The 25,155-nt window shown below is 54.7% G+C and overlaps 2 protein-coding genes across 2 annotated transcripts in view; one reads left to right on the forward strand and one right to left on the reverse strand.

The window, feature by feature from the left end:
* The window catches only part of LOC115533007 (bromodomain adjacent to zinc finger domain protein 2B-like), a 60,626-nt gene extending 40,852 nt beyond the window's left edge, over positions 1-19,774 (forward strand). The window contains 18 exon segments of the mRNA XM_030343164.1: positions 184-249; positions 517-657; positions 2,376-2,624; positions 2,824-3,038; positions 3,217-3,291; positions 4,410-4,701; positions 5,250-5,312; positions 5,414-5,558; positions 5,791-6,311; positions 8,831-9,062; positions 10,318-10,473; positions 10,966-11,108; positions 12,523-12,665; positions 15,508-15,640; positions 15,732-15,878; positions 15,989-16,536; positions 16,957-17,100; positions 19,147-19,774. Coding sequence (XP_030199024.1) covers positions 184-249; positions 517-657; positions 2,376-2,624; positions 2,824-3,038; positions 3,217-3,291; positions 4,410-4,701; positions 5,250-5,312; positions 5,414-5,558; positions 5,791-6,311; positions 8,831-9,062; positions 10,318-10,473; positions 10,966-11,108; positions 12,523-12,665; positions 15,508-15,640; positions 15,732-15,878; positions 15,989-16,536; positions 16,957-17,100; positions 19,147-19,303 — 3,570 coding nt within the window. The 3' untranslated portion in view covers positions 19,304-19,774.
* Positions 19,775-20,221: 447 nt separating this feature from the next.
* LOC115533010 (ankyrin repeat and SOCS box protein 9) lies at positions 20,222-24,984 on the reverse strand. Its single transcript, XM_030343168.1, has 6 exons — positions 23,967-24,984; positions 22,359-22,438; positions 21,606-21,945; positions 20,998-21,132; positions 20,512-20,691; positions 20,222-20,378 (listed from the first exon to the last, which is right to left on the reverse strand). The coding sequence occupies exons 1-6, from the start codon at positions 24,073-24,075 to the stop codon at positions 20,251-20,253; spliced, it is 972 nt and encodes a 323-aa protein (XP_030199028.1). The 5' UTR covers positions 24,076-24,984; the 3' UTR covers positions 20,222-20,250.
* Between the last annotated feature and the right edge of the window lie 171 nt (positions 24,985-25,155).

A 25,155-nucleotide genomic window follows, 5' to 3' on the forward strand; every position in this document is an offset into this window, starting at 1 on the left:
ATGCTCCGCATGCGTGCGCGTACGCGTGTGTGTGTGTGCGTGTCTCAGCTCCGTCTCACTGAGCTGCTCTGTGTGTGTGTGTGTGTGTGTGTGTGTGTGTGTGTGTGTGTGTGTGTGTGTGTGTGTGTGTGTGTGTGTGTGTGTGTGCGCGTTGTCTCAGCACTGTCCTCTCTTTCTCCCCAGGAGAGGGAGAGACGCAGGCAGCATCTCATGCTCATGAAGGCGTTGGAGGCTCGCAAGAAAGTGGAGGTGAGTCGGCCCTCCGAGCCAGCAGGGGGCAGGCTCTACCATGCCCCAGGTAGATCAACCTTTATGGTTCAGCAAACCAAGCTGCTGTGGTAATGTTCCAATTATTTCTAGGGAAGTCCTTAAGACTCAAATTGTGCAAATTGGGAAGACCATAATCCTCTACTCAAGATCCTTGCACACGCAGACACACGCACGCACGCACACACACTCACACACACATGCACACACACGCTCTCACACACGCTGTGTTGACTCTGCCGTTTGCAGGAGCGGGAGCGTCTGAAGCAGGAGAAGAAGGATGAGAAGCGTCTGAACAAGGAGAGGAGGCTGGAGCTGAAGAGACTGGAGCTGGAGAAGGCCAAGGAGCTGAAGAAGCCCAACGAGGACATGTGCCTCTCCGACCATAAGGTAGTAGACTGTAACAGACCATAAGGTAGTAGACTGTCTCACAGACCATAAGGTAGTAGACTGTCTCACAGACCATAAGGTAGTAGACTGTAACAGACCATAAGGTAGTAGACTGTCTAACAGACCATAAGGTAGTAGACTGTCTCACAGACCATAAGGTAGTAGACTGTAACAGACCATAAGGTAGTAGACTGTCTCACAGACCATAAGGTAGTAGACTGTCTAACATACAATAAGGTAGTAGACTGTAACAGACCATAAGGTAGTAGACTGTCTCACAGACCATAAGGTAGTAGACTGTCTAACAGACCATAAGGTAGTAGACTGTCTAACATACAATAAGGTAGTAGACTGTCTAACAGACCATAAGGTAGTAGACTGTCTAACAGACCATAAGGTAGTAGACTGTCTAACATACAATAAGGTAGTAGACTGTCTAACAGACCATAAGGTAGTAGACTGTCTAACATACAATAAGGTAGTAGACTGTCTAACAGACCATAAGGTAGTAGACTGTCTAACAGACCATAAGGTAGTATACTCTGTGCCTGTAGTCCTAGATTCTATGTTCATCACTCAGAAAAGCAGTGTTGATACGACCCCAGATCTGTTTCCAGTTCTAGTTCCTCACATGTGTCCCCTACTGATAGTCCACCTCTTCACTAGTGCAGACGGTTGTCTGTAGAGGCCTTCTGTAACAGCAGCATGCTGTGGTGGACCTCTGAAACATACAGGTCCACATACTGCCACCCAGTGGTCAGAGATGGAAAGACTTCAGCCATGTCAGCCATGTCCTATTAAGTACATATCCATGGATGAGTCATTCAGGATTTCCTGATAATATCACCCATTGAATGTGATCTGGTGATTAAAATACATCGTACAAAATCCCCTTATAGGGTTAGGGTCATCTATATAATTAGTAAGACCTTATATTCCTAATATTCCTAATGTATTTGATGAATTATTAATTAATGTTGAATATTGGATCTAAAGATTCCTCCTGTAGCTGTCCCGTCTCCCCTAACCTCCCCCCCCCCCCCCCCCAGAGCCTCCCGGAGCTGTCCCGTCTCCCCTAACCTCCCCCCCCCCCCCCCCCAGAGCCTCCCGGAGCTGTCCCGTCTCCCCTAACCTCCCCCCCCCCCCCCCCCCAGAGCCTCCCGGAGCTGTCCCGTCTCCCCTAACCTCCCCCCCCCCCCCAGAGCCTCCCGGAACTGTCCCGTCTCCCCTAACCTCCCCCCCCCCCCCCCCCAGAGCCTCCCGGAGCTGTCCCGTCTCCCCTAACCTCCCCCCCCCCCCCCCCCCCCAGAGCCTCCCGGACCTGTCCCGCCCCCCCCACCCCCCCCCCCCCCCCCAGAGCCTCCCGGAGCTGTCCCGTCTCCCCTAACCTCCCCCCCCCCCCCAGAGCCTCCCGGAACTGTCCCGTCTCCCCTAACCTCCCCCCCCCGCCCCCCAGAGCCTCCCGGAGCTGTCCCGTCTCCCCTAACCTCCCCCCCCCCCCCCAGAGCCTCCCGGAGCTGTCCCGTCTCCCCTAACCTCCCCCCCCCCCCCAGAGCCTCCCGGAACTTTCCCGTCTCCCCTAACCTCCCCCCCCCCCCCCCCAGAGCCTCCCGGAGCTGTCCCGTCTCCCCTAACCTCCCCCCCCCCCAGAGCCTCCCGGAGCTGTCCCGTCTCCCCTAACCTCTCCCCCCCCCCCCTAACCTCTCCCCCCCCCCCAGAGCCTCCCGGAGCTGTCCCGTCTCCCCGGCCTGCCCCCTCCCGGCGCCGGCCCCTCCGACCTCCTGATGGTGGTTCAGTTCCTGCACAGCTTCTCCGGGGTGCTGGGGCTGGACGGGCCCCCCCCGTCCCCCCGCCTGCTGAGGGAGGGGCTCCTGAACCGGGCCCCCGCCGCCGCCCGCGTCTCCGCCCTCCTGGTCAGCCTCCTGGCGGCCGCCGTGCGCGACCCGGGGCTCCCGGCCGGCCACAGGGTGAGGCCGTGCACCCTGACACGTGCACCCTGACACGCGCACCCTGACACGCGCACCCTGACACGCGCACCCTGACACGCGCACCCTGACACATGCACTCGTCTACTTTGGAGCATGCACTCCTAACATGCGCACTATAAATGGTGTATTGGTGATTCAACATGTAAACGTGTTCATCCATGACCACGACCCCCCCCAGACCAAGACCCTGCTGGGGGAGCCCCTGGGCAGCGTGCGGCTGACGGGGGACAGCGTGTCGGAGGTCCTGCAGATGTTCCTGGAGGCCCACGGGGAGCAGCCGGAGCTGGCCCTCCGCCTCAGGACCACGCCCTTCAGGGCGCTGCACCCCGCCCACAAGGCCACCCTGCTGGCCGCGCTGGTCAACGAGCTCTGCTGCAGCAAGGCCGTGGTCAGGTGGGCGCACCCACGCACGCACGCACGCACACATTCAGGCACACACACCCACACTCTCACACACACACTCATTCACCCTCACACATACTCACTCACTGACGTGGTGTTAAGACGACACAGAGCTCCTGTCCGGTCTGGGTCTGGCTAACGGTGTGGCCGTCCTTCCCTCCGTTCTCAGTGAGATCGACAGAACCATCGACTCCATGACCGGCCTGAGGAAGGACAAGTGGCGCATCGAAGGACGGCTGCGCAAGTGAGTCTGGGCGGCTAACGACCTGTAGGAGCTAACGACCTGCAGGACCTGTAGGACCTAACGACCTGTAGGACCTAACGACCTGTAGGACCTAACGACCTGTAGGCCCTAATGACCGAACGACCTGTAGGACCTAACGACCCGTAGGAGCTAACGACCTGTAGGAGCCAACGACCTAACGACCTGTAGGAGATAACGACCTGTAGGAGCTAACAACCTGTAGGAGCTAACGACCTCTAGGCCCTAACGACCTTACAACCTGTAGGACCTAACGACCTTTAGGACCTAACGACCTGTAGGACCTAACGACCTGTAGGACCTAACGACCTGTAGGAGTTAACGACCTGTAGGAGTTAACGACCTGTCGGACCTTACGACCTGTAGGACCTAACAACCTGTAGGACCTAACGACCTCTAGGCCCTAACGACCTAACAACCTGTAGGACCTAACGACCTTTAGGACCTAACGACCTGTAGGACCTAACGACCTGTAGGACCTAACGACCTGTAGGAGTTAACGACCTGTCGGACCTTACGACCTGTAGGACCTAACAACCTGTAGGACCTAACGACCTTTAGGACCTAACGACCTGTAGGACCTAACGACCTGTAGGAGTTAACAACCTGTAGGACCTAACGACCTTTAGGACCTAACGACCTGTAGGACCTAACGACCTGTAGGACCTAACGACCTGTAGGAGTTAACGACCTGTCGGACCTTACGACCTGTAGGAGCTAACGACCTGTAGGTGCTAACGACCTGTAGGAGCTAACGACCTGTAGGACCTAATGACCTGTAGGACCTAACGACCTGTAGGACCTAACGACCTGTAGGAGTTAACGACCTGTCGGACCTTACGACCTGTAGGAGCTAACGACCTGTAGGAGCTAACGACCTGTAGGAGCTAACGACCTGTAGGACCTAACGACCTGTAGGACCTAACGACCTGTAGGAGCTAACTTCCTGTAGGACCTAACGACCTGTAGGAGCTAACGACCTGTAGGAGCTAACGACCTGTAGGAGCTAACGACCTGTAGGAGCTAACGACCTCTATCTAGGATCTAGTCCATCTGTCCCCCATGATGTCACTTCCCACTCATGATGTCACTTCCCCCAGGCTGCGGAGCGCCCACGCCCGGCTGACGGGCAGGAAGGAGGGGGAGGGGCCGGCGGCAGGGGAGGGGGAGGGGCCGGGGGAGGGGGAGGGGCCGGGGGAGGGGCCAGCGGCGGGGGGGGCGGCCGCCGGACGGAGACCCAGGAGGAGAGAAGGAGACAGCGAGGAGGAAGAGGAGGAGGACGACGACAGCGAGGAGCAGGGAGATGAGGAGGAGGACGAAGAGGAGGAGAGCAGAGGAGGAGGAGGAGGAGGAGGAGGAGGGAGGAAGGGGAGGAGGCTCTGTGAGGAAGAGGTGGGTTCACCTTTAAGGAGATGCTCCTCTCCCCCACAGCGAGCTCCCTTCAGACAGGGAGGTGTGAGTGAAGATTTTTTCCTATGAAATGGGAAACAACTATAATTAATATTATGCAAATTAGCGTAGCGAACGTGCTCTCCTACGTCCCGCGCAGCATCGGCGTGTCGGCACCAGAGGAAGAGCCTTCTACTGTTTTCATTCACGTTGGAAAATGTGACGCTTTTGTCGAAAACAGGACGACCTACACATTCAGATGGTGTAGTTAATCCATATTCTAGAACTAGGCCTCAAAGCTAGAGCTAGGGGGAGCAATGGGACAGGGCCTAAGGCTTGCTCCCTCATGTAGAGTGATGTTCCCTAAGGCCTGTTCCCTAAGGCTTGTTCCCTAGTGTAGAGTGATGTTCCCTAAGGCCTGTTCCCTAAGGCTTGTTCCCTTATGTAGAGTGATGTTACCTAAGGCGTGTTCCCTAATGCTTGTTCCCTTGTTCCCTAAGGCTTGTTCCCTAAGGCGTGTTCCCTTGTTCCCTTGTTCCCTCCTCCCTCAGGACGTCAGCCTCCAGTCAGCCACTGTGGAGGAGCTGGAGAAGCAGATTGAGAAGTTATCCAAAGTAAGACTGTTAATGTTGCTGCTTCACTCAGTCATAGTCCTCCTCACTCTGTCACCTCTGCTCCATCCTAAGCCCTAACCCGGCCCCGCCTGTCTCCATAGCAACAGAGTCAGATCCGGAGGAAGCTGTTTGACTCCTCCCACTCGCTGCGCTCCACGCCCTACGGCCAGGACCGCTACTGCCGCCGCTACTGGCTGCTGCCCCCCTGCGGAGGGCTGCTGCTGGAGGCCCCGGGGCCCGCAGACGGTACTGGGGGCCTGCTGGGGCTACTGGGGGGTGCTATGGTGGAGACCTCAGGCTACCGGCTCTACTGGGGCGACTGGGAGTGGTCCACAATGTTGGTCTGGTCCAGGTTGTCGTGTTATTATATAGTGTGTGTGTGTGTGTGTGTGTGTGTGTGTGTGTGTGTGTGTGTGTGTGTGTGTGTGTGTGTGTGTGTGTGTGTGTGTGTGTGTGTGTGTGTGTGTGTGTGTGTCAGGGTGTGTGGAGCTGAACGAGGAGGGAGAGAGAGGGTCCAGCCTTCAGGGGTTAAAGGTGAAGGAGGAGGAGGAGCCAGCCATCAGCCCCGCCCCTCCGGATCTCCTGCAGGCCCCGCCCCCCCAGAACCTCTTCCTGCTGAAGCCATCCTCCCTCTCCAAGCTCAGCACGCTGCTGGAGGCCGGAGCCCCCCCGGGGGTCCTGGCGGGGGTCCCGTCAGAACCTGGGACCCTCGCCCCTGTAGGACGCCCCCCGGGGGTCCCGTTGGACCCCCCGGCGGAGCAGCTGCTCAGGGCCCTGACGGAGCGCGGCGCCCAGTGGTTCAGCCTGCTGCCCCGCTCCGCCTGCGACCACGCCTCCGTCACCTCCAGCAGCCCCCGGGACGCCTCGCCGCCCTGCCTCTCCCCCCAGCCCCCCGCCCTCACAGACCCCCCCCAGCCCCCCGCCCTCACTGACCCCCCCCAGCCCCCCGGCCTCACTGACCCCCCTGGGGCCAGCAGCCTGCAGCTCTCTGCCCTCCAGGTGGGTGGTTTCTGGTGGTTCTGGTTGTTCTGGTGGTTTCTGGTGGTTCTGGTGGTTCTGAGGGTTCTGGTGGTTCGGAGGGTTCTGGTGGTTCGGAGGGTTCTGGTGGTTCGGAGGGTTCTGGTGGTTCTGGTGGCTCTGGTGGTTCTGGTGTTAGTGTGTTAATGTAGTCTTTAATCTGCTTGTTAAGGAGGCTTCAGAAGTCTGTACATGAACCTCAGACAGGGAACGTAGCACATAACTACCATCGAATGACCTCGCACATGTTAACTAGTATCTAATGCCCTGCAGTCGGTTGCACCAGCAGAACGTAAAGCCGATCATAAGTTTGCGTGTAAAGTCCGCCTTAACCCTACGCTCGACGTAGCTAGTGTCAAACTAAAGGTGTTCTAAATGTTGGTTGCACCACCATAACTTAAGTTGTAACGTTACTAGTAGTGCATAAATTGTACCAGTGTCGCTTTTAATGACGTGTAGATAATTTCAAGCCAATCATTGACAGCTTACAATGTAAACAGGAAATACCGGCAAGTTTCCACCTTATCCGAGTGAAGACGCGTTAGCACCCAGATGAGAGGGCAAACAAAACAGTTTCAGTCATTTATTCTCTAAAATTTGCTTAGACGGTATAGGCGTGAGGTTAAGCTATTTGATGGCAGATTTTATAATAAATAAATAAATATATACTATTCCGCCCGGCAAAACCGAAATCGCGCATATAATTCAACATCATCATAATAAAGAAATGGATCGATACGGTCACAGACAATCCGTTCCCGGCGCAAACCGCGTTGAAACTCCTCTTCCCATTGCTCAAAACGAATAGCCATCTTTACCCTGCATTAGTGTTGAAATCTTTTTATGTTTTTTTCTGTTAACGGTTCTTTATCGTTAGTATGGAACTTACACCAGCTAGAGGGGAGGTGTAAAAGATAATTTATAACTTAGTGTTACGTTGAAACTATCTGCTTGGTGCAACTGCTATTTTGTTAGCAGAGTGTAAAGTCGAACGTTTGGGTGATTTACGTTCAACGTAGCCTAAGTGGGACCTTACGTTCTGCTGGTGCAACCAGCTGCAGGTCATTACTACCGTAATTTTCGGACTATAAGCCGCGCCTTTTTTCCCATTTTTCGATTCTTCGGCTTATATAACGTTGCGGCTAATCTATGGATTTTTAAAGCTAACGGCCACTAGGGGGACCTCCTAAATCTATGGATTTTACAGGTTACAGTCCACCAACTTTAACTCCATGTGCTCTATGACAGGTCCGTGCCCCCCCACCTTTAAGCGGCGGGCTCCAGCAGGAAAAGCTGGAGGCCGGAAAAGAGTGAAACAGCTAGCGTGCAAAAGTAAAAGTGGAACCGAGAGTGGTACGAGAGACAGAACGAGAGCAAGACAGACATTACGAGAGCGAAACAGCCATCTCTTTCCCAACAATCCCATCTGTGCACGAACCCTTACATATGGTAATTAGGGCTGGCCCGAATTATTTGAATATTTGAATACTCGTTCAGAAAATTAGTATTCAAAGCTTAAATCAGTATTCGGAGCTTCCTTTGCGTACGTGACGTTACCAGAGCGAGGGAGGCAAACTATAAGCGTCAGCGACACCAAGCAGAGAAGCGAGAGAGGTGGAGGAAGAATAGATATCTTGTAGTGGGATCTCGGAGGAAAAGTAATACTTAGGGAAATGCTAACCTTAGCTTAGTTGTTTGTTTACGTTCGCTGTACAGCGCCGCGCCAATCAACTGTGACTGGCTTGTTGCAGAGCGTGAGCGTCTTGGGAATACCCAGTCAATATAATGGATATAATATGGACACATAAGACAATCAATATTCAGTATTTGTCATGGATTTATTTGACAAATTCCCTGAAAAGATGCACGTTCCAGGATGAATGCAAAAGCTCCCGTAAGGGCTGAGATGGCAGAGGACAGCTGATTTGGAACGGAGCAACAGCTGTTCGCTTTCACAGGGAAAAAATAAGGAACTTCAACCTACTTAGGCATACTAATTAACGTTCAAAAACTATAAAATCTTCAACAAAATATGCAGATACTGTCAAAACGGTTCCATGGAGTATATAGGGATTATTAATGTTGTTTTTTATGGTGTTTTTTTCTGGAACGAGTATTTGAATATTCGCTCGGAAAAACCAATATGGGACCTGGTCATTACCAGTACAGTACTAACCAGTATGAGACCTGACCATTACCAGTATAGTAACCAGTATGTGACATGGTACTTACCAGTACAGTAACCAGTATGAGACCTGATCATTACCAGAACAGTAACCAGTATGTGACCTGGTCGTTCACAGTACAGTAACCAGTATGAAACCTGGTCATTGCCAGTACAGTAACCAGTATGAGACTTGGTCATTACCAGTACAGTAACCAGTATGAGACCTGGTCATTACCAGTATAGTAACCAGTATGTGACCTGGTCCTTACCAGTACAGTAACGAGTATGATACCTGGTCCTTACCAGTACAGTAACCAGTGTGATCTCTCCCCAGGGGGGCGGGGCCTACGCAGGGCTGCCTTTCTTCCCGCCCTTCGGGCCCCTCCCCCCCCTGCTGGCGCTGGCCTATCAGCAGCAGTACGAGGTCGGCGGGACCAGCAACCCCTTCCTGGTCCACGCCCCCCCGGCCCAGACCTCCAATCTGACCCTGCCCAAACCCCCCGCCACCCCCGCCCCGGAGACCACCAGGACGCTGGACTACCCGGAGCCCAGAGCCATCCCCGAGGGTAAGGCCGTGGCCACGCCGACCATGGAGGGGAGAGGGAGGTCCACCCAGGACACAGCCCGTGGCGGGCAGGCAGGGAGTCCAGCCAGGAGCGAGCTGCAGTAGTGGAGCCGGGAGATGGCGACCACTTGGACCAGGTTCTGAGCTCCTTCCTTTCTGGGGGAGGGCCGGATCCTGCGGATGTTGTAGAGGGCGGATGTGCAGGATGGGGTCACCGCGCTGATGTTTGCGGAGCAGCATAACTGATTGACCAGTACCACACTGAGGTTTCTGGCAGTTGGTGAAGGAGATACAGCAAAGCTCTCGACAGTGACCAATAGGTCCATGCGAGGGTAATCTTTTCCCTGGCATTAGGAGGAGCTCAGTCTTGTTGAGGTTAAGCTTCAATTGATGGGCAATCGTCCGAGTGCTGACGTCTGCCGGACATTCAGAGATGTGTCTTGCAATCAGGCTGTTGTCAGTGGAAGGGTAAGAGGAATAGCTGATTGTCGTCAGCGTAGCAGTGATCACATAGGAAAAACTGTTTGATGTGATAACAGAGCCCAGGGTTCGGTTATATAGGGAGAACAGAAGGGGCTCCAGTACAGAGCCTTGAGGGACACCAGTGTCAAGAGTGCAGGGTTTGGACAAGGAGCCATTCCATGTGACCTGATAGGTGCGATTCGTCAGGTAGGATGTTGACCAGGATAGCGCAGAGTCAGTGAGGCCGAGTTTGGCGAGAGAGGCAAGGAGGATCTGATGGTTGACGATGTCGAACACTACGGATCGGTCGGGGAGAAGGAGAAGCGAGGCTCTGGCAGCACGGAGGGACTCAGTCACCACAAGGAGAGCTTTCTCAAAGTGCAGTCTTGAAGCCTGACTGATGGGGGTGAAGCAGGTTGTTGTGTGAGAGATAGGGGGACAGTTGGTTAGGGATGGCACGTTCCAATGTTTTAGAACGTATGAAAGAAGAGATAGGCTTGATGTCAGTGACAAGGGTTGGTTTCTTGAGGAGCGGCTTGATTCTGGCCGTCTAGAAGGACGCTGGAACAAGGGGGGCAGGTGGTGGCGTGCTTAGACCTAACTATTGTTGATCGTTAGAGGAGAGAGGGATCAAGTGGGTGAAACCAGAGGTGGGGATAGGGTGAGGGAGGATGGTGGCAGGAGTAAAGGAGGAGCTGATGTCCTTCCCATTCTGTGTGCGTGTGCGTGTGTGTGTGTGTGTGTGTGTGTGTGTGTGTGTGTGTGTGTGTGTGTGTGTGTGTGTGTATGTGTAGACATGGCGTGGGGCTGGTGGAGGGTGCGGGGCGTGGAGGAGCTGCGGGGGGTCATGGCGGCGCTGCACAGCCGGGGGGTCCGAGAGAGGAGTCTGCAGAAACAGATCCAGAAGAACATGGAGTACCTGAGCCTAGCCTGGACCGGGACCTCGGAGGGTACGGCTCACCTGTGGAACCTCACCTGGAGAACCACACCTGTATAACCTCACCTATTGAACACCACCTAACCTGTATAAACACACCTGGAGAACCACACCTGAAGAACCTCCCCTCACCTGTAGAACCACACCTCACCTGTGGAAACACACCTGTAGAACCACACCTCACCTGTGGAAACACACCTGTAGAACCACACCTGTATAACCACACCACACCTGTAGAATCACACCTATAAAACCACAACTCACCTCTAGGACCTCACCTGTAGAACCTCACAGCACCTGTAGAACTACACCCTACCTGTGGAAACACACCTGGAGAACCACACACCTGTAGAACTACACCTTACCTGTGGAAACACACCTGTAGAACTGCACCTTACCTGTGGAACCTCAACTCACTGCGTGCGTGCGTGCGTGCGTGCGTGCGTGCGTGTGTGTGTGTGTGTGTGTGTGTGTGTGTGTGTGTGTGTGGGGGGGGGTCCCTCAGAGGCGTGGCCCCTGGAGGAGCAGGCGCTGGGCGGGGGGGAGCAGTGGTGTGTGGAGCAGCAGGCCATGGAGGTGGACCTCAGCCTGCTGCAGCAGGTGGAGCACCTGGAGAGGAAGGTGTTCTCAGGGGGCCTGCAGAGCAAGGTCAGCAGCTCTATAGAGCTACACCTCCATAGATCTACACCTCCATAGAGCTACACCTCCGTAGAGCTACACCTCTATAGAGCTACGCCTCTATAGACCTACACCTCTATAGAGCTACACCTCTATAGACCGACACCTCCATAGAGCTACACCTCTATAGACCTACACCTCCATAGAGCTACACCTCCATGGAGCTACACCTCTATAGACCTACACCTCTATAGAGCTACACCTCTATAGACCGACACCTCCATAGAGCTACACCTCTATAGACCTACACCTCCATAGAGCTACACCTCCATGGAGCTACACCTCTATAGACCTACACCTCTATAGAGCTACACCTCTATAGACCTACACCTCTATAGATCTACACATCTATAGATCTACACCTCTCTATAGATCTACACCTCTCTATAGATCTGCACATCTCACTATAGGGGGATTATTTGTTAATCATCACGGCGGATGCGCTCGCAGAATGATGGCAAAAAGAAAAAAAAATTGACGGGTTGCCATGGTTATCTCCGTGTGGTTAATTCGCAGTTGCAGTGTTAAAGGTTGGGTATGGAATTCGCTTTTTTGGCAATTTTTGCAATATTACTTGGAATCCTTATCATAACCCACTTACAGCCACTGAGTTAGAAGTACTGACATGAAAATTAAACAAGTCAATCATCTGTGGAACGGGCAGGGCGCGTAAAACTCCAGCCAATGATTTCCAGAACCACCGAGTGGCATTGGACAGTAAGCACGTCAATCAAACGGTCGTACTGCACTCCCCCTCCCCCGCGCGCGACCCCTTCGTGCACGTACTCAAACCTCGTGACCCAGAGCAAGCTTCTGTTTGTTGTTATCCTGCGGTAGCTGCTGGAGCTAGCTAACTAGCAAATGACTCGCTCTTGCGCATCTGTGTTCGCTCGTGCATGATTGCGTGGCCATGTACTTGGAATGGGTGGAGTCAGAGTCAGCGTTGAAGGAGAGGGGGTAGGACCATTTGAGTTGTGTGTTTTCAAAATCTGCTGGCATTTCGCAAATCCCATACCCAACCTTTAATTAGCGATTTTGTCAGATTACATTAAACTGTATTCCAAAACGCGGTTATATGTTATAGACCCTATAGTATCTGTGGTATAAAGGCTGTGACGAATTTCAAATTATAAATTAGACCGTTGCGATTCCCATTGAAACTAATGGCGCGGTGAATATTCTTAAAAACGAGAGCTGGCAAATTGTGAAGAATGAATTAAACTGTAATCAGACAACGCGGTTATATGCTATAGACCCTAGAGTATCTGTGATATAAAGGCTAGGGCGAATTTCGAATAATAAATATGTACAATCATAGCGCTAGCTCTCTGGCTCATAGCTCAGCGGACTAAAATACATCCCGTGTGTGTGTGTGTGTTTGTAGGGCTGGCGACCCCCTGCGGTCCAGTCTGGGCGGGGGGACCTGGTCTACCACGAGCACCGAGGCGGTGTGGCGAGGAGGGCCGACAACCCGCTGGACATAGCGGTGCTACGGCTGGGGGAGCTGGAGGCCCACATAGAGAGAAGGTACTGGAGACGGAGAGAGAGAGGAGGTACTGGAGGAGAACCACTGAGAGAGAGGAGGTACTGGAGACAGAGAGAGAGAGGAGGTACTGGAGACAGAGAGAGAGAGGAGGTACTGGAGACACAGAGAGAGGAGGTACTGGAGACAGAGAGAGAGAGGAGGTACTGGAGGAGAACCACTGAGAGAGAGGAGGTACTGGAGACACAGAGAGAGAGAGAGAGAGGAGGTACTGGAGACACAGAGAGAGAGAAGGTACTGGAGACACAGAGAGAGAGGAGGTACTGGAGACACAGAGAGAGAGGAGGTACTGGAGACACAGAGAGAGAGAGGAGGTACTGGAGACACAGAGAGAGAGAGGAGGTACTGGAGACACAGAGAGAGAGAGGAGGTACTGGAGACACAGAGAGAGAGGAGGTACTGGAGACACAGAGAGAGGAGGTACTGGAGACACAGAGAGAGAGAGGAGGTAATTGAGACACAGAGAGAGAGAGGAGGTACTGGAGACACAGAGAGAGAGGAGGTACTGGAGACACAGAGAGGGGAGGTACTGGAGACACAGAGAGAGAGAGGAGGTACTGGAGACACAGAGAGAGAGAGGAGGTACTGGAGACAGACAGAGAGAGAGAGGAGGTACTGGAGACACAGAGAGAGGAGGTACTGGAGACACAGAGAGAGGAGGTACTGGAGACACAGAGAGAGAGAGGAGGTACTGGAGACACAGAGAGAGAGAGGAGGTACTGGAGACACAGAGAGAGAGGAGGTACTGGAGACACAGAGAGAGGAGGTACTGGAGACACAGAGAGAGAGAGGAGGTACTGGAGACACAGAGAGAGAGAGGAGGTACTGGAGACAGACAGAGAGAGAGAGGAGGTACTGGAGACACAGAGAGAGGAGGTACTGGAGACAGAGAGAGAGGAGGTACTGGAGACACAGAGAGAGAGGAGGTACTGGAGACACAGAGAGAGAGGAGGTACTGGAGACACAGAGAGAGAGGAGGTACTGGAGACACAGAGAGAGAGAGGAGGTACTGGAGACACACAGAGAGAGAGGAGGTACTGGAGACACAGAGAGAGGAGGTACTGGAGACAGAGAGAGAGAGAGAGAGAGAGAGAGAGAGAGAGAGAGAGAGAGAGAGAGAGAGAGAGAGAGAGAGAGAGAGAGAGAGAGAGAGAGAGAGAGAGAGAGAGAGAGAGAGAGAGAGAGAGAGAGAGAGAGAGAGAGAGAGAGAGGAGGTACTGGAGACACAGAGAGAGAGGAGGTACTGGAGACACAGAGAGAGAGGGTACTGGAGACAGAGAGAGAGAGGAGGTACTGGAGACACAGAGAGAGAGAGGAGGTACTGGAGACAGAGAGAGAGAGGAGGTACTGGAGACACAGAGAGAGAGAGGAGGTACTGGAGACACAGAGAGAGGAGGTACTGGAGACACAGAGAGAGGAGGTACTGGAGACACAGAGAGAGGAGGTACTGGAGACACAGAGAGAGAGAGAGGAGGTACTGGAGACACAGAGAGAGAGGAGGTACTGGAGACACAGAGAGAGAGGAGGTACTGGAGACACAGCGAGAGGAGGTACTGGAGACACAGAGAGAGGAGGTACTGGAGACACAGAGAGAGAGGAGGTACTGGAGACAGACAGAGAGAGAGAGGAGGTACTGGAGACACAGAGAGAGGAGGTACTGGAGACACAGAGAGAGAGGAGGTACTGGAGACACAGAGAGAGGAGGTACTGGAGACACAGAGAGAGGAGGTACTGGAGACACAGAGAGAGGAGGTCCTGGAGACACAGAGAGAGGAGGTACTGGAGGAGAACCACTGAGAGGAGGTACTGGAGACACAGAGAGAGGAGGTACTGGAGGAGAACCACTGAGAGGAGGTCCTGGTACCTAGCACAGCCAGGTATGGTGCGTAATGGAGATTCCAAAGCGCTCTTCTATGGTCAGAACCAAGAGACGTCTTTACACTCCCGGACTCCCAGTTCCAGAGGGGGTGCTGGGGGGGGGGGGCTTGGGTAGAGGTGTTGCTGCCTTGTCTCTACTACAGAGACAATAACGCAGCGTTAACATGAGCAGTTCTAACCGGAGAGACGTTGAAATCCGCGAGCTGCTGACCATCATGGGAGAGAAGGTGATGCAGTCTCATTTAACAAAGACGTTGAAAGATGGTGCGATCTACGAGAAAGACCCAGAGGAACGTTCCTGACGAGGCTTTTGTCGGGATAAAAAACAAGTGGTCAGCAATATAAAGACTATGTTGGCGTTTTAGCACTGGTAAATAGTTAATCGCGTTTGTAGCCTACTCAGACATGAACTCATTCTTGCATGCGGGTGTTTTCATTCATAAAAAATTAAAAACATTCGGGAGTATGCAATTTATTCTAAAGAGGTCTAGATCCGTGCGCAGCCCCGCCTTCTCCATTGAACCAAGAAAGCCCGGTGAAGTTGCTGGGCGTGCCAAGCCGCGAACGAACCGGCTTGGCAGTGTAGAAAGGCCGGAGCGATCGCTGATAGGTCCGTCCTATGCACCGAAAAATATTTAAACAGCATCAAGCTATTCAAATCTCTATTATGCACACATAATATAACATGTATACACAATAGCATAGTCAGTCATTTGTATTAGGTTAAACAGGGATTTGATAACGTTGATTTGAGGACCACCCACAATGGGTCTGGCCCACCCACGAGTCCTGGCCCCGTGCCAGAGCCTGCTGTCGTTCCCTGATGAACCATATTCCATCTACCATACCAATACCACTGTGTGTGTGTGTGTGTGTGTGTGTGTGTGTGTGTGTGTGTGTGTGTGTGTGTGTGTGTGTGTGTGTGTGTGTGTGTGCGCGTGCGTCCAGTGAGGAGGAGGCGGCCCCAGGCATGAGGCTGTGGGGGCGGGCCCTGGCCGAGGTGCGTAGCTCCGCCCAGCTCTCCCTCTGCGTCCAGCAGCTGCAGAAGAGCCTGACCTGGGAGGGGGCCATCATGAAGGCTGTGAGACACACACACACACACACACACACACACACATCCCCCCCCCCCCCCTGGGCTCTGACCTGTGTAGTGTGTCTGTGTTGCGTTGCAGTGCTGCCAGCTGTGCGGCCGAGGGGACAACGAGGATCTGCTGCTGCTGTGTGACGGCTGCGACCGCGGCCTCCACACCTACTGCCTCCGCCCCCGCATCACCGCCATCCCCGAGGGGGACTGGTTCTGCCCCGCCTGCCTCCCACTGGTACTGGGCCAACAGGAGAGGGCCACCTACCACGGTCACCCATCTTAGATACATCCATTATTTTATGTGTATGCTGCATTTATCTACATATTCCTGCTCCTGTGTTCCAGGGCAGCACCCTGACCCCTCAGGAGCAGAGCCCAGCTGGGAACGTTGGGGCCGGAGAGACCGGGGAGACCGGAGAGACCGGGGAGATCGGAGAGACCGGGGAGACCGGGGAGATCGGAGAGACCGGGGAGACCGGAGAGACCGGAGAGACCGGGGAGACCGGAGAGACCGGGGAGACCGGAGAGACCGGGGAGACCGGAGAGACCGGGGAGGCCGGAGAGACCGGAGAGACCGGAGAGACCGGGGTCAGCGGGCCGATCCGTCCCCGGCGGGGGGCTGCCACAGCGGGGGAGGGCTCTGAGGACGAGGCCCCCAGCCCGGCTAGCAGTAGCATCAGCAGCAGCACTAGCGTTAGCACCAGCAGCAGCACTAGCGTTAGCACCAGCAGCAGCAGCTCCGTGAGGAACGACAGGAAGGAGAGCAGGAAGAGGCGGGCTGAGGAGGACGGCTCAGCAGGAAGCCAGCAGGAAAGCCCCGCCCCCTGGGGCAGGAAGGGCAGGACGGCCAATGACAACAAAGACAACGGGACCACGGACCTGTCCGCATGCAGGTAGGCCTGGGCCGCCTGGACGGTCTCTCCAGGAGACAGCTAGATACCGTCGCTCCTAGAGACTCTACTCTCCTAGAGACTACTAGAGACCGTCGCTCCTAGAGACTGTACTAGAGACTGTCTCTCCTAGAGACCCTACTAGAGATCGTCTCTCCTAGAGACTGTCTCTCCTAGAGACCCTACTAGAGACTGTCTCTCCTAGAGACCGTCTCTCCTAGAGACCGTCTCACCTAGAGACCGCCTCTCCTAGAGACCGTCTCTCCTAGAGACTGTCTCTCCTAGAGACCCTACTAGAGACTGTCTCTCCTAGAGACCGTCTCTCCTAGAGACTGTCTCCCCTGGGTCCTGTCTCTCCTATGTCCCGTCCCTCCTGGTCCTGTGTGGACGGTCTCCCCCCCTCAGGGTCTCTCTGTTTCCCAGGGTGCTCCTGGGGGAGTTGGAGGCCCATCAGGACGCGTGGCCCTTCCTGCTGCCGGTGGACCAGCGGTCGGTCCCGGGCTACAGGAAGGTGATCAGGAGGCCCATGGACCTGAGCACCATCAGAGGGAGGGTCAGCTCCAACCAGTAGGTCCCACCGCCACCCCCATTAGGTCAGACCATCACCCCCAGTAGGTCCCACCGCCACCCCCATTAGGTCAGACCATCACCCCCAGTAGGACCCACCGCCACCCCCATTAGGTCAGACCATCACCCCCAGTAGGTCCCACCGCCACCCCCATTAGGTCAGACCATCACCCCCAGTAGGTCCCACGATCACCACCCAGTAGGTCACCTCACCACCCCCAGTAGGTCCCACGATCACCACCCAGTAGGTCACCTCACCACCCCCAGTAGGTCCCACGATCACCACCCAGTAGGTCACCTCACCACCCCCAGTAGGTCCCACGATCACCACCCAGTAGGTCCCACCGCCACCCCCAGTAGGTCCCACGATCACCACCCAGTAGGTCACCTCACCACCCCCAGTAGGTCATATCATCACCACCCAGTAGGTCACCTCACCACCCCCAGTAGGTCATATCATCACCACCCAGTAGGTCCCACCGCCACCCCCATTAGGTCCCACCACCACCCCCAGTAGGTCCCATCACCACCCCCATTAGGTCCCACCACCACCCCCAGTAGGTCCCACCACCACCCCCAGTAGGTCCCACCACCACCCCCAGTAGGTCCCATCACCACCCCCATTAGGTCCCACCACCACCCCCATTAGGTCCCACCACCACCCCCAGTTGGTCCCACCACCACCCCCAGTAGGTCACACCGTCACCCCCAGTAGGTCACACCGTCACCCCCAGTAGGTCCCACCACCACCCCCAGTAAGTCACAACGTCACCCCCAGTAGGTCACACCGTCACCCCCAGTAGGTCCCACCACCACCCCCAGTAGGTCACAACGTCACCCCCAGTAGGTCACACCGTCACCCCCAGTAGGTCACACCGTCACCCCCAGTAGGTCAGACCATCACCCCCAGTAGGTCCCACCACCACCCCCAGTAGGTCACACCGTCACCCCCAGTAGGTCAGACCATCACCCCCATTAGGTCCCACCACCACCCCCAGTAGGTCAGACCATCACCCCCAGTAGGTCCCACCACCACCCTAACCCCCAGTAGGTCACACCGTCACCCCCAGTAGGTCAGACCATCAACCCCAGTAGGTCACACCGTCACCCCCAGTAGGTCAGACCATCACCCCCAGTAGGTCACAACGTCACCCCCAGTAGGTCAGACCATCACCCCCAGTAGGTCACAACGTCACCCCCAGTAGGTCAGACCGTCACCCCCAGTAGGTCACAGCGTCACCCCCAGTAGGTCACACCATCACCCCCAGTAGGTCCCACCACCACCCCCAGTAGGTCAGACCATCACCCCCAGTAGGTCACACCACCACCCCCAGTAGGTCACACCGTCACCCCCAGTAGGTCCCACCACCACCCCCAGTAGGTCCCACCACCACCCCCAGTAGGTCAGACCATCACCCCCAGTAGGTCACACCGTCACCCCCAGTAGGTCAGACCGTCACCCCCAGTAGGTCACAGCGTCACCCCCAGTAGGTCAGACCATCACCCCCAGTAGGTCACACCGTCAGACCCCAGTAGGTCCCACCGTCACCCCCAGTAGGTCCCACCGTCACCCCCAGTAGGTCACACCGTCACCCCCAGTAGGTCCCACCATCACCCCCAGTAGGTCAGACCATCACCCCCAGTAGGTCCCACCATCACCCCCAGTAGGTCACTCATCCCAGTGACCACCAGCAGCTCTCTGCTGCTGGTGGTCACCTTGTGGCCCTCAGCCCACCTGGTCAACAGATTCCATCCTGAGGCGGTCTGAACATTAAAGCAGCGCTACCTTCATCAGACAGCCCTGCATCACAGGAGGACGTTTAATACCATTCCCTCTCTTATGTATGATGACCACAATCTGGGTATGTTCTCTCTGTTCTCAGGTACCCAGACCCTGAGGCCTTCCTCTGACCTGGCTCTGGTTCTTGATAACTGTTGTCTCTATGTTCTATGTTCTCAGGTACCCAGACCCTGAGGCCTTCCTCTGACCTGGCTCTGGTTCTTGATAACTGATGTCTCTATGTTCTACGTTCTCTCTGTTCTCAGGTACCCAGACACTGAGGCCTTCCTCTCTGACCTGGCTCTGGTTCTTGATAACTGTGAGCGGTTCAATGAGGACCGCTCTGAGATCGGCCGTGCCGGACTCCGGCTGAGGAGCTTCCTGGAGCGGCGCTGGGCCCAGCTGCTGCAGCAGAGCCTGTAGAACCTCTGGAACCTTCTGGAACCTTCTGGAACCTCTGGAACCTTCTGGAACCTCTGGAACCTCCTGCTCTCCGCCGCCGGCCGGACCGCGGCCTGCCCCCCACCGCTCCGGCCAGTGGACCCCAACGTCTCCCTGGAGATGAACCTCTAGAACCTTCTGAATGTATTTCCTGTTTGGACTATTTATATCCTCTTTTGTTGTGTAAGAAAATGGAGGCGAGGCGAACTTCACGGAAACTACAAACAAGATGGAGGCTGAAGTTTTTTGAGCAACAAGACAATAAAAGTGTACAGCTCTCTGGTGCTCAGTGTGAGTGTGAGAGAGAGAGAGACTGTTTCTGATACTCTGGTATATATATTAATATTGTGTATTTGCTTCCAGCAGCTTCATAAAGGATGATTCGGTGAACACAAGATACACGCTTTGCATTTTATTTTATGCCAGCGATGGTAAAATAAAAGGTAATCTTGGTGGATTTTTTTTTTTAAACATATAGAAATACACTCTGGTACGTGCTAATAAAGTGTGTAGCACATTTACTTAAACCTTGCATGCAAACACAGAGTTCGGTATCTAGATTGTCTAAAGTAATATATAAATAAACACAGAGGGGCTACTCAGGGAGGAGGAAGTCCTTCAGGCTGGGGGGGCGGGGCTACTCAGGGAGGAGGAAGTCCTTCAGGCTGGGGGGGCGGGGTCAATGGGGGAGGAGGAAGTCCTTCAGGCTGGGGGGGCGGGGTCAATGGGGGAGGAGGAAGTCCTTCAGGCTGGGGGGGCGGGGCTAGTGGGGAGGAGGAAGACCTTCAGGCTGGGGGGGCGGGGTCAATGAGGGAGGAGGAAGTCCTTCAGGCTGGGGGGGCGGGGCTACTCAGGGAGAAGGAAGTCCTTCAGGCTGGGGGGGCGGGGCTAGTGGGGAGGAGGAAGTCCTTCAGGCTGGGGGGGCGGGGTCAATGGGGGAGGAGGAAGTCCTTCAGGCTGGGGGGGAGGGGCAGCCTGGATGCGCTGGACAGACGGCTCCGCCCCAGACGGCGACGGACGGACAGACGGCAGAACTGAGCCAGCGAGGCGGGACCTGCTCGGGAAACACAAAACATATCGTTAAAAATATCACACATAATGAAATATATATAGGACGTGGGTGAGTGTGCATGCGTGTGTGCATGTGTGTGTGTGTCTGTGTGCGTGCGTGCGTGTGTGTGTGTGCGTACCCCTGCCCAGCGTGGTCCTCATGGCGGCGGCGGCCAGCTCCAGCGCCGTGTTCCCCTCGGCGTTCCTGGCGCTCCCGTCGGCCCCGTAGGCCATCAGCAGCTCCACAGCCGGCCCCGCCCCCGCGGCCACCGCCGCGTGCAGCGGGCTACTGCCCCCCGCGGCCCCGCCCACCTCCGCTCCTGGGGAGACGTGTTATTATTAATGTTGTTATCCTCATGAATATACATGAGGCCCTGTGTGTATGTCAGTGTGACGTCACGTTGACCCACACAAACACACGTAACAAGCACGCACTCACGAGGTCAGAGTGGAGTCAGTGAAGGGTCAGAGGTCAGCGGGGGGTCGTCGTGGGGTCAGAGGTCAGCGGGGGAACACCGTGGGGTCAGTGGACAGTGAGGGGTCAGAGGTCAGTGGGGGGTCAGAGGTCAGCGGGGGTCACCGAGGGGTCAGAGGTTGTGTGGGGTCAGCGTGCCGTAGAGCCGTACCTGCGAGCAGCAGACTCTCCACGCAGGCCGTGGCCCCCCCCAGGCAGGCGGCGTACAGGGGGGTCCCACAGCCGGGCAGCGCCACCTCCACGGCGCCCCCGGAGGCCAGGAGCAGCTCCAGACACTCCCTGTGGCCTGAGCACAACAACAACACAACGACACCGTCATAACACAACAACACAACACAGTCACAACACCACGCAACCCCGCCCCCCTCTCTGCTCCCGCCTCCCCGTTGAGGGGGCATTCACGCATTTGTGATAGACAGGCGAGATTGATTCTCCAAACCAATCAGGGAAGACCTTATAGGTGATGGTGTTGAGGTGTTCAGGAGTGACCCCGGAGCGTCTGGATCTAAAGGAGCTGATACATCCCAGCTAACTGTTAGCCAAACGCTAGGCTTCTGCTAACAAAGGACCTCAAAGAATAGCTCTAAATCTGAGCTCCTGCACCTTTAAGTGAATGGGTCCCGCACGCACAAGCACATAAAAACACACACACACACATACACACGCACACACACACACACATACACACACACACAGACGCAGGCACACACACACACACACACACACACACACACACACACATAACAAGCCCCCCCTCACCTCTCCCGGCCGCCTCGTGGACCGCCCCTGCCAGCAGCTGATTGGTTGGGACGGCCGGGCCGCGGCCCAATAGCAGTCTGACGCAGGCGGCGCTGCCCCGGCGGCAGGCGTTGAGGAGGGGCGTGGCTCCGTCAGAAGACTCCGCCTCCACCTGGACGGAGACACAGAGTGAGTGTGTGTGCGCCTGTGCATGCGTGCGTGCGTGCGTCCGTGCGTGCGTGTGTGCGGTTACCGTGGCACCGTGCTCCAGCAGCAGCCGGGTGCAGGGGGCGTGTCCGGCGAGGCAGGCCTCGTGGAGCGCCGTCACGCCGTCCAGAGACCGCAGGTCAGCGGGGAAGCCCTGGGGAGAGGATCTGTCACTCACAGCCCACAGACAGCGCTCCGGGGGACAGCCGGACCGGACCACCGGAGGGGGACCCCAGAGGGGACCCCCAGAGTGGACCGGACCACCAGAGTGGACCCCCAGAGTGGACCCCCAGAGTGGAATGGACCCCCAGAGTGGACCGGACCACCGGAGGGGACCCCCAGAGTGGTCCGGACCCCCAGAGGGGACCTCCAGAGGGGACCGGACCCCCAGAGGGGACCGGATCCCCAGAGTGGACCGGACCCCCAGAGGGGACCGGACCCCCAGAGGGGACCTCCAGAGGGGACCGGACCCCCAGAGGGGACCTCCAGGGCCTCCTCGGGGCCAGGCCCTCAGACTGGGGGTCCACCGTGCTGCCTGTGTGGCGGCGGAGGTTGCCGGTTCCCTACCTGGGTCAGCAGGGTCCTGAGGCTCAGCGGCCGCCCCTGGAACGCCGCGTCGTGCAGCGGGCTCCGGTCCGACCCGGACTCTGAGGGGACGAAGGGACGGGGACAGAGTCACGCACCGGCTGGACCAGCTCCAGCTCCCCAGGGGTTCAGGAGGCTCAGGGAGGCCCCAGAGGGGTCTGGAGGCCACAAAGGATCTGCACTAAACACCTCCAAACTACACTAAACAAACTACACTAAACAAACTACACTAAACAAACTACACACTACACTAAACACCTCCAAACTACACTAAACAAACTACACTAAACAAACTACACACTACACTAAACACCTCCAAACTACACTAAACAAACTACACTAAACAAACTACACACTACACTAAACACCTCCAAACTACACTAAACAAACTACACTAAACAAACTACACACTACACTAAACAAACTACACACTACACTAAACACCTCCAAACTACACTAAACAAACTACACACTACACTAAACACCTCCAAACTACACTAAACAAACTACACTAAACAAACTACACACTACACTAAACAAACTACACACTACACTAAACACCTCCAAACTACACTAAACAAACTACACTAAACAAACTACACACTACACTAAACAAACTACACACTACACTAAACACCTCCAAACTACACTAAACAAACTACACTAAACAAACTACACACTACACTAAACAAACTACACACTACACTAAACACCTCCAAACTACACTAAACAAACTACACACTACACTAAACAAACTACACACTACACTAAACACCTCCAAACTAAACTAAACAAACTACACTAAAGAAACCCCACACTACACTAAACAAACTACACTAAACAAAGTACACACTACACTAAACAAAGTACACACTACACTAAACACCTCCAAACTACACTAAACAAACCACACACTACACTAAACACCTCCAAACTACACTAAACAAACTACACACTACACTAAACACCTCAAAACTACACTAAACAAACTACACACTACACTAAACAAACTACACACTACACTAAACAAACTACACCTCCAAACTACACCAAACAAACTATGCACAACACTAAACAAACTACACTAAACAAACTACACACTACACTAAACAAACTACACACTACACTAGACCAACTACACACTACACTAAACAAACCCCAAACTACACTAAACAAACTACACACTACACCCCACACTAGACCAACTACACACTACACTAAACAAACTACACTACACTAAACAAACTACACTAGACAAACTACACAAAACAACCTCCACACTACATTAGACAAACTACACACTACACTAAACAAACCCCACACTACACTAAACAAAACCCACACTACACTAAACAAACCACACACTACACTAGACCAACTACACACTACACTAAACAAACCCCACACTACACTAGACCAACTACACACTACACTAGACAAACTACACACAACACTAAACAAACTGGACTACACTAAACAAACCCCACACTACAGTAAACACAAAGAGACTAATGGAGGTTCACTCAAAGACATGCAGGCTGTGTTGCCAGCTCACATTCTCTATAAACTCTGACCTTAGCGTGACCTTACCAGCCATGAGGGCGTTGCAGGAGAGACCCCCGTAGACCCGGAGGGAGCGCTGGACCCCGACCTGGGGGGGCCCGACCTGGGGGGCCAGGAGGACTTCTGTGTCAGCCATGTTGACGGAGAGCGTATGTGTCCAGGTGTGTGTATCCAGGTGTTTCTCTCCAGGTGTGTTTCTGTCCAGGTGTGTGTGGGGCAGAGACCCTTGTTGCCCCTCTTATCAAAATCCCCCAGCCCTGCCACGCCCACACCTCATGTGCATAACAAAGCAACAGGGGCGCTTTCTCCCCCCTCCCAACTCTCCTCTTCCAGTCCGGCTAGAAGCCGCTAACCCCAAACACCAGAGGATACTGGTTCAAAACCACCAACCTCAAGGTTCTAGTCAGAGTACACTTATAGACCTCTTATTAACTCCTAGTGACCCAGCTGTAGGTAGAGACCTCTTACCAACTCCTAGTAACCAAGCTGTAGGTAGAGACCTCTTACTAACTCCTAGTAACCCAGCTGTAGGTAGAGACCTCTTACTAACTCCTAGTAACCAAGCTGTAGGTAGAGACCTCTTACTAACTCCTAGTAACCCAGCTGTAGGTAGAGACCTCTTACTAACTCCTAGTAACCCAGCTGTAGGTAGAGACCTCTTACTAACTCCTAGTGACCCAGCTGTAGGTAGAGACCTCTTACTAACTCCTAGTAACCCAGCTGGAGGTAGAGACCTCTTACTAACTCCTAGTAACCCAGCTATAAGTAGAGACCTCTTACTAACTCCTAGTAACCCAGCTGTAGGTAGAGACCTCTTACTAACTCCTAGTAACCAAGCTGTAGGTAGAGACCTCTTACTAACTCCTAGTAACCCAGCTGGAGGTAGAGACCTCTTACTAACTCCTAGTAACCCAGCTGTAGGTAGACCTCTTACTAACTCCTAGTAACCCAGCTGGAGGTAGAGACCTCTCCCCCTGCTGTGAGGCCAGTCTCTTGGGTCCAGGAGGTGCACCAGACCTGAGGTTCAGTTTCGCTGAAGGCGTGTATTCAGGACCGTCTGCATTCCACCTCTTTGTCTCTGAGACGCTGCCTTGCTAAAGGGCTGTAGGGCGGGGTCACGCCTACACACAACCCGTCTCCTAAGACCCACTGATGGAAGCATTGGGCTCCTTGAACAAAGACACGCAGATTAAACCTGTTACTTCAGATCACCGTC

The sequence above is a fragment of the Gadus morhua genome, chromosome 20 (genome assembly GCF_902167405.1).
Source record: "Gadus morhua chromosome 20, gadMor3.0, whole genome shotgun sequence".
NCBI lineage: Eukaryota > Metazoa > Chordata > Actinopteri > Gadiformes > Gadidae > Gadus > Gadus morhua.